Genomic DNA, 9,639 nt, shown 5'->3' on the forward strand with positions numbered 1-9,639 from the left:
TAGACCCACAGGAGAAGGGAAGTGTAACAAACTGACCCCAGCCCCCAGGGAAAAGGATACTCGGAGACTTGGAGGGATACTGGAGGCTGGAAGAACAGCATCTAGTAAAGATGACTCAGCCCATTTCCTGCCTGTGAGTAGGGGGAAGGTGAGAGGTGAGGTCAAACAGGAGGAGTGGAAAGAAGGAGGCAGAGAGGAATGATAATACCCCCTCAGGAAAGGGCCTCAAGGCATATTTGAACTTCCGAGGGAAGCATAAATGATAAGATGTTAAGCTTGAAAGGGCTGGTAACCACAGCATGGAATTCCACTAGAGGGATATCTTCTTAATAATCTTGATGATACCTGTCTGGCTCCTGAAGTATTTAGATTGTCTGTGGTGATTTTGCCATGTTGTTTAATAGGCTACATGAATCTGCCTTTTGGCCATTAATTGCAGTTCCAGACAGTCTGGAACTTTTCATGTTGTTTACTAGAATTATGGTTTGGTTTTGATATGGTCTGTCAAAACCAAATGGTAGGTCCAGGTAGTCACTAAAAATAGATGTGTTTTTGTGATTTTAATGAATGGAGCTGGCAATTTAGAATTGAGGAGTGTTTTTGGCACTCAATTCCAGTTTCACATGCTCTGATAGAGAACAGAAGATGGCACATAGCTGAAAACCCTGAAATGATACACAATTATCTTTGATCTAAGCAAATGCATTTCCATGTGTCCTTTCTGTGTTTGGTTCAACAGTTAACCCAAGCTAAGCTAGCAGTGATTTTAAAAATCGTATGGAAACATGTTCTCAGAATGTTCATTAATTACCTTTGAATAACCTAAAATTTGCGTTCTCAGAACTTTAATAAAACCTTCCATGGCAAATGTTCTCAGAACCTCCCTGCAACCTAAACAAATCTAATTCCCAGAACAGGTGAAATGTTCACTACCATTCACAGACTGTAAAAAAAAAAAAAAATTCAAAGACAACGGTCAGGAAAGTATGGTTTCGTTTCCAGAACCAATGGGAAACCAAAAACTTACATTCCCACAACTTCCAAGGAACCAAATGTCCTAGCTGGGAAGCTTTCAAATGGCACTTCAGACAAACAGATAGCAATTTTGGTGCACGCAGAATGGAGTCTTGAGTACATTCAAGTGCGTGTTCCATGACAAATCTTCTGTTCAGGACAACCCAGGGCATAATGCATGTCACACTAGTAACTGTGGATTAAACATAGAGCTCATGAACGTTGACACTGTAAATGACATGAGTTTTCAAATATGGAAATGTGAAGTGCACATTCGGATTCAAGGTATGTGGTTTGCTTGTATGACATCAAAGCAGTATTATGAGTATTATTATGATCCTCAAGGTCTCATCTTTCAGAACACATTGACTCCTCTCGATTTAAAGCATTTCCCTCACTCATACAATAACAAATGTGCAAAAGTAGCCCAATAGCAGGGTATGGGGCATCTTCTTGTTGTGCACGGTGCTCAGGAGCATGCTAGTTTTCTGTTCTTCCTGATAATGAATTGCACCCACCTGGTGTCCCTGGTCAAAACCAGTCCCTGATTAAAGGGGAACAATTAAAAAATGCAGTGGCGCTGGATTCACATCGAGGTCCAGAGTTGAGTTTGAGGGGCTGAGGGCAAGTGAACTGAACTGAGCAGTAGGGCAAGTTGAGCCTGCTTTAAAGTTGCCCCAGGTGTTTAAGAAAAGGAATTCAAACAGGCATATCCTAAAATGGATATTTCTGGTTCATCACCATTGTTTAGGCGAAAGACAGATAATTTATGGCAACCGGGCAAATTGAGCCTGCTCTGAGGTTGTCCCTTTAAGGAGGGCATTTTTTCCAATGGAGTTGCTATGGTTCTGGATTAATAGAATTCTCAGCCTACCACTGGCTTGGTTCTGACTGTGGGAGGAGCTCACAGCCTGCAATAAAAAGGGCTGATTACATCAAATGAAAACAGAGTTCTAGGTGTTAGTCTGTCTGGGAACATCTTTGCATGTTCTAGTGTAGTTTACAATACAACTGTTCTTTAGCTCCTGGAGGAAACGTTTTATTTTACGCTATAGATATATTTTCCAAAATGACTGTGTCTGTAAGCAGTTGTTTCATCACTCTGGTCGTTTTGTTCCTTTGGCAGATCGAAGACATTGCAGCAGCCTGCAGATGCACCCCTGTGCATATTCAACAGGCTTTTTGCAACGCAGACGTCGGTAAGGACATTTTGGCAGTATTTCTGACTTCTCAGGTTCTCAACTCCGGTCCTAGAGTTACTCAAACGGTACAATTGTATTGTAGCCCTGGACAATAACACATGATTGAACAATCATCAGGCCCTCAATGAGTTGAATCAAGTGTTTTTGTCCGGGGATATAATAAAGTTCTGTTTGGTATACTCGAAGGCTGGAGTTGGCCAACATTGGGCTACTACACTATCAATGCGCAACATGCAAACGATTTAAAGATTCTGTGGTTATAATAATTACCATGACATGAACATGATCATTGTATTTACATAAGTAGGCAACAGTAAAATGGGCTACAGCCAAGGCTCTCCAACCCTCTTCCTGGAGAGCTGCCATCCTGTAGGTTTGTGATCCCACCCTAATTTGCACACCTGATTCTAATTAGCCAGTTGATGAACTGAATCAGGTTTGTTACAACTGGGTTTGGATTGAAAACCTGCAGGAGGGTAGCGCTCCAGGAACAGGGTTTGAGAGCCCTGGCTGTAGCACTGGCCGAGACTCCTGCTACACCAAGTGTTATATTTGCCTCTAGGCCTACACATTATGCCTACAGTTGAATGCTAAATTATATACACCAAACAAGTTAATACTCTTTCTACATTTAACCCAAGGCACTCAGTTGTAGTGTAGACTTATTTATATCGACTAGTGGTAGGCTACAGATGCCGTGACTTAATTTGAGCCAGTTTCACACCAGGAACATAGTCCTGCAGCAATGTGTATTGTTATGTGGAGTAATATATATTTTTCATTTGTGCAAATCAAGTCTGGCATTTAAGTGAACTTTTTAGGTGGCTTTAAACCTTGAATACACAAGTTTGCAGTTCATGCAATGGGATGATTAAATTAAGATTTGGCCACTGTATATCACTTACCTTGGACAGTTAATTTCTTTCATGTGCTCCTTAAAAGGAATGTTTTCAACCTGAATTGTACTTGAATTAAGGGCACACATTTTATCTGCACAGCTGTGGTGCCATCTTGAGGTCTGAAACATCTGCCAAATGTGGCTTTTGTAGTGTAACGTCCCTTAACTGGTACAGCTGTTAGTAAAAACCTTTTCTACTGTAGTTTCATTAGATCAGGATGTCTGCAAAACAAACTGTAATTCCAGTGATAAAAGCAACACGTACATCTGGTGTACTGGTCCTAATGATAGACAGCTGTGGAATAGAGGGAACTAAACCTTAGTTCATCTGTTTGGCAAGGATGAATCATTTGAATATCTTCTGAATCAGACTGAAGTGAAGAGGTTGTCGCTGTCAGCACCTTCTACCCAGACAGGTGGGTGGAGGAGGAGCTGGTGTCATAAGATCTGTACCTGTGCCTCAGTCTTCCTACCAGCACCTGGTTGGCACCTGAACATCTGCAGACCAGGCGGGGTTTAGTTAAACTAGGCGTGTTGAATTAAAGGCAGGCGACTAGAGCTAGGAATCTAGGACCTGGAGGTATAATGGACTTGTCTGTTGAGCCCAAACAGGGTGAACTTATGCACAACATTTTTAAGACTGTAATATCTTGTCTGTGACGTGTTCTGTTGTCTTAGATCTCATAACGCCCTTAAACCATCAGTGTCTAACTGACCATTGAAAGGAAAATGGGGCTTGTCAGTTAAACCACGTTTCTCTCTTCCAGTGATCAGGGCAAAGGTGGTTGGTGGGGGAGTTGTGTCTCATGACACCAAGTATGACATCCAACAGATCAAGGTATGATTAGCCTTTTTATTAAGTGGTTGTTCCTTCCTGCACTGACACATTGAAGCCCCCTGAACCCCAGTCTGACAGATGGCCCCAGTTCTCTCCTTTCCCCTTCAGTGTTTGCAGATCTGGGTTGGCATAAACAGTGCAGTTGTGGAGCTTCCACCATATAAAAAGGAGCTTCAGTAGAAATGCCTCTTGCTGGAAAGCACAATATTCAGTTGCTGTTCCTACCAGTCCTTGACTATGGTGACATCATGCACTGCACTTTATTACTGGTGATGAGGGGGGGTTTGGTACTCATCCCTGCATTCTCTACCAGGAAGTTGGCTGGCTCTTTGTTACTTTAGTTGATAAATTGCCAGATTCTTTTATAAAGCACTTTTACTAACTCTCACTGTACCTAACATTATTACTGACCTTTAGACATTATAGTTAGTCTCTCAGATCAGGGATGTTTAACTCTGGATATTCCATTGGGCTCTCCTGAGTTGGATGAATCTGCTTGAAATATTTTTGCGGAACGATCTTTAAATGTTCCAAATGTGACTTGTAGTTGCCTTTAGGGCGACTCAGAATTGTTTTGGACTTTTCTGCTTACCTTGGTCTCTGTATGACACCCTGATAAAAATGAAGGTTAGATTAAGCAATATTTTTTGATCTGCAAACATCCGGATAGGGTATAGGGAGGGAATTAGGAAAGACCTAGTGCCTGAGAGCTGTAGTCAGTTAGGTTAAACTGTATATTTAGATGTTTGACAGATCTTTCGTTCTCTCCTTGTGATTGGCTAGATGTTCAAAGGTCCTGACCGGGTTATCCACGCCGTCTTCACTTCATCCTCCTTGTGTGGTGTGACCCTGGAAATCAACAAAGAGTATCTCTTAACAGGTGTGGTTCTCACTGTTCATTGTTATCACTGGTTAACCTGCTCAACCTATGCTTGCAGCATCATGGCCTGTTCTGAACTATTGACTTCATCTTGTCAAGTGCTTCAGAAAAAATACTTTTTTTAATTTAAAGTTTATTTAACTAGGCAAGTCAGTTAAAAACATTCTTGTTTGCAATGACGGCCAAACCCTGACGACGCTGGGCCACTTGTGTGCCGCCCTATGGGACTCCCAATCACGGCCGGATGTGATAGTTAAACTTTATAATACTTAATGTTAAGAATTTAAATGTTTAATGCTTATAAATGTTTACAACTAATGCATCACTTATTTATTATGCTAAATTGTAGTGTTCCAGGCTGCATCAATATGTCTTCCTGCTCCAGGGTAAAGTTACCCCCAGGGACAGATCTAGGATCTGTTTCACCCTCCCCCAATTCTAATCTAAACCATTTGTGGGGGAAAGAAGGGTAAACTTATCCAATATCAGCATCTGGGGGTTAACTTTTACCCCACAGGTTGTTGACTCACTGTCTTCTGTCTTCAGGCAGCATAAATACTGATGGCAGGATGCGTATAGGCATGTGTGACTTTATTCGGTACTGGGACGACTTGAATGACACACAGAAGAAGAGCTTGACTCAACGCTACCAATCCGGCTGTGCTTGCAAGGTGTGTGACAGGAACTATAGTAAAATTACTTTACACCACTTGTTCAATTTTTACTTTGTCACATTGGCTAAACACAAGAGCTATAGTATTGGGGTAATGATCAGTTGGTGATCTGGGTCTTTCTCTCTCCCTGCTCTGAGCTACAGATCATCCCCTGCCATTCCCTCCCGTGTCCCGTCAGTGCCCCAGATGAGTGCCTTTGGACAGACTGGTTGTTGAACGATGGCCAAAGCGGACCCCAGGCCAAGTACTCTGCCTGTATCTGGAGTTTTGATAGGTTCTGTTACTGGTACAGTGAGATGGATCCATCCAAGAAGTAGTTCCTGGATATTGACTACTCCATAACTCTACAGGCCTTCCACTCACTGCTCAGTGGCTAAATATGCCTGCAATTTAAAACCTGGTTACTTGTGCAATAAAAATATACTACTCCTCAAATATAGTGCTCCAAGTATTAATTTATTGTGTCATTCATCAGTTTAAGCTGGAACCAAAGGTGTTATTGAAACTCAAAAGTGTGATGTCTTTTTCTGACTAGAACATTTTTCCTGAAATACCATCCTAAAGCCTGAGTTGTGTTCAGCTGGACACAATATTGTAGAATAAATGTTTTTTACATGGTCTTCCTTGACAAAGAAATGCAGGTGTGGTTCCCTTCTGCACGTTGAATGCATTTTAATGAAATTGCTGAGAACACTCACACTTGCTGACAAAGATTGTTTTCAGAACCTTGATTCTTAAGTTGTCACTAAGTTCTTAAATTTTTCAATATTTTCTCGGACTCACTACCCACTGGGCAATGTATTCAACACTTGTTGCATCAAAGTGAAACTAATTTTGGATTTGAGTAGTTCAATCCTTTATTTGATATCTAAACATTGAACTGACATCTGTGCTGAGTGGGTGGACTATGGATAACCATTCAGAATGTTTTTAATGTATTTAACTAGGTGCGCCAGTAAGAACAAATACTTAATTGCAATGACGGCGTAACCTGGACAACGCTGGGCCATCAAACCGGGGTCTGTAGTGACGCCTCTAGCACAGATGTAGTGCCTTTAGACTGCTGTGCCACCCGGGAGCCCCCAATGCATGCATATTCACCTCCTTTTCAGCACCAATTGGGAATATGCAGATACTCAATTGTATATTTAAAATTTCTAATAGGAAACTGGTTTAGACTATTGGTGAAATAAAAATACTGTTCCGGATTGACTGACCATGTCTAAAAGTAATGGACTATCGTTTCTCTTTGAGCTGTTCTTGCAATAATATGGACTCAAATAAATGTTCTGTATACCACCCCTACCTTGTCACAACTGATTGGCTCAAACACATTGAGACATTCCACAAATGAATTGAAGGCACACCTGTTAATTGAAATATAACATGAAGCTGGTTGAGAGAATGCAAAGCTGTCATCAAGGCAAAGGGTGGCTACTTTGACGAATCTCATAAAATATATTGGTTTAATGCTGTTTATTTTGGTTACATGATTCCATATTTGCTATTTCATAGTTTGTTTTCTCAAATATTCTACAATGTAGAAAATAGTAAAAATAAAGAAACCCTGGAATTAGTAAGTGTCAACTTTTGACTGGTACTGTACGTCTGTCCAATTGAAAGATGGCGAGCTATATGTTACGTCAATTGTCCAAACTGAAACACTCACAACTGCAACAATTGACACCATAAAGATAGATATATATGTTGAGTATACCCAACATTAGGAACACCTTCCTAATTCTGATTTCCACTTCCCCTTTTTTGCCCTCAGAACAGCCTAAATTCATGTGGGCATGGACTCTACTAGGCGTCAAAAGCGTTCCACAGGGATGCTGGCCCATGTTTACTCCAATGCTTCCCACAGTTGTGTCAAGTTGGCTGGGTGTCTTGGGTGGTGGACCATTCTTGATGCACACGGGAAACTGTTGAGCATTAAAAACCCAGGAGTGTTGCAGTTCTTGACACAAACCGGTGCGCCTGGCACCCACTACCATACCCAGTGGAGAGTATTGAGATGCATAGACAGCAGGGGGGATTCTAACCCTCCAAGAGCCCAAACATTGAAATGTATTTGGCCAAAACATAGAAATCTATAACGTGCCATACAGTACTAGAATATACTGTACTGTGCTCTACTTTAGTGTACTGTACTTTTGCATACTGCAACTCTGATGCACATGGGAATATCTTTGGTTTGTCTCTGACATTCAGAAGCTGAGCTACGACCTGAAGTCGAAGAATCGAAGAAATTGGATGTTGCTTGGGAAGTATGCCACTTCAACATTCAGTCAGAACGAGCAAAATCTGAAATATCCAACTTGCTAATTCGTTGAATGCGGCACGTGAATAACTACAACCAGATAGCAAGTCAATGTCAGTTTCCTAGTTCTGACTAGCATGTGAACACGGCATCAATCTTCTACAACGTGTGACTATGTTGCTGTCAATTGATCTGTTCACTTTGCCTAATAAAATACAGTATGTATGATTCAAATAAATGACCATAAAACATATTTGGGGAAATCGGGTGGAGAATTTATTTTCCCATATCCATCATCATTATTAAATAGCCTATCTAAAATATGTTAGGAGTCTTGTTAACCTGTTAGTACTTTTACACCTGCATTGTTTGCTGTTTGGGGTTTTAGGCTGGGTTTCTGTACAGCACTTTGAGATATCAGCTGATGTACGAAGGGCTATATAAATAAATTTGATTTGATTTGAATTTGATTAGTACTCTAGGGGCAGTATTTCATTTTTGGATAAAAAGACGTGCCCGTTTTAAGCGCAATATTTTGTCACGAAAAGATGCTCGAATATGCTTGGAATTGATAGTTTTGGAAAGAAGAGACTCTTACGTTTCCAGAACTGCAAAGATTTTCACTGTGAGTCCCTTAGAACAAATGCTTCGGGCAAAACCAAGATGTATGACCGACCAGGAAATGAACAGGATTTTTGAGGCTACGTTTTCCATGATCGCCTTATATGGCTGTGAATGCGACAGGAATAAATGGACACTTTATCTTGTTTCCCCAAGGTCTCTGCAGCATTGTGACGTATTTGTAGGCATATCATTGGAAGATTGACCATAAGAGACTACAATTGCCAAGTGTCCCGCTTGGTGTCTGCGTGGCATTTGGTGCGCAAAAGTCAGGTCCCAATATTTTTCCATTCGAATCAGACAACAAAGCAGGCTTCAAGGACGGTGCTTTCAATGGAGAGATATATGCCAAACCACCTTCAGGATTGATTCAAACAACGTTTTCCATGTTTCAGTCGATATTATGGAGTTAATTCGGAAAAAAGTTTGACGTGTAGGTGACTGAATTTTCGGTTAGTTTCGGTAGCCAAATGCATAGTAACAAAAGGGAACGATGTGTCCTACACAAGAATCTTTCAGGAAAAACTGGACATCTGCTATGTAACTGAGAGTCTCCTCATTGAAACATCTGAAGTTCTTCAAAGGTAAATTATTTTATTTGATTCCTTGGCTGGTTTTTGTGAATATGTTGCGTGCTAAATGCTAACGCTAAATGCTAAGCTAGCTATCACCACTCTTACACAAATGATTGATTTTCTCTGGTTCTAAAGCATATTTTGAAAATCTGAGACGACGGGATTGTTAAGAAAAGGATAAGCTTGAGAGCAGGCATATTTATTTCATTTCATTTGCGATTTTTAGAAATCGCTAATGTTGCGTTATGGTAATGAGCTTGAGGCTGTAGTAACGATACCGCATGCGGGATGGGGCGGACTATGTCGAAATGCAGGAAATAAGCTTCAAAACAACATTTTCCTAGGTCCCTCAAATTGAACAAAATCATGCTGGTGTTGTAATTAATATAGGCTATCTCAATATGTGAAAAGGCAGACCCTGGGGAATAAACCCCTGCTCTACTGTACTGTACCCTACTCTACTGAAGCCTATTCTACTGTACTGTACCCTACTATTGTAGAGGACTGCTAATTCCTATGTAGGTGACATTACATTACTATTAATTCCTATGTAGGTGACATTACACTACTATAGCTGAGACAACGTATTTTCATAGTAAAACAGGTTGGGCCCCATACAGGATATTTCTCACACACACTCACTCAAATCATCCAGAACACTGTCACAACAGGAT

General features: G+C 40.9%; 1 protein-coding gene across 1 annotated transcript; it reads left to right on the top strand.

The window, feature by feature from the left end:
• The first annotated feature begins 1,954 nt into the window (after nt 1-1,954).
• LOC115116401 (metalloproteinase inhibitor 2-like) lies at nt 1,955-5,941 on the top strand. The gene is made up of 5 exons (XM_065014387.1): nt 1,955-2,213; nt 3,882-3,952; nt 4,736-4,832; nt 5,379-5,503; nt 5,650-5,941. Exons 1-5 carry the CDS (start codon nt 2,084-2,086, stop codon nt 5,821-5,823), a joined length of 597 nt encoding a protein of 198 aa, XP_064870459.1. The 5' UTR covers nt 1,955-2,083; the 3' UTR covers nt 5,824-5,941.
• Nucleotides 5,942-9,639: the final 3,698 nt, after the last annotated feature.

The sequence above is a fragment of the Oncorhynchus nerka genome, unplaced genomic scaffold (genome assembly GCF_034236695.1).
Source record: "Oncorhynchus nerka isolate Pitt River unplaced genomic scaffold, Oner_Uvic_2.0 unplaced_scaffold_3462, whole genome shotgun sequence".
Classification (NCBI taxonomy): Eukaryota; Metazoa; Chordata; class Actinopteri; order Salmoniformes; family Salmonidae; genus Oncorhynchus; species Oncorhynchus nerka.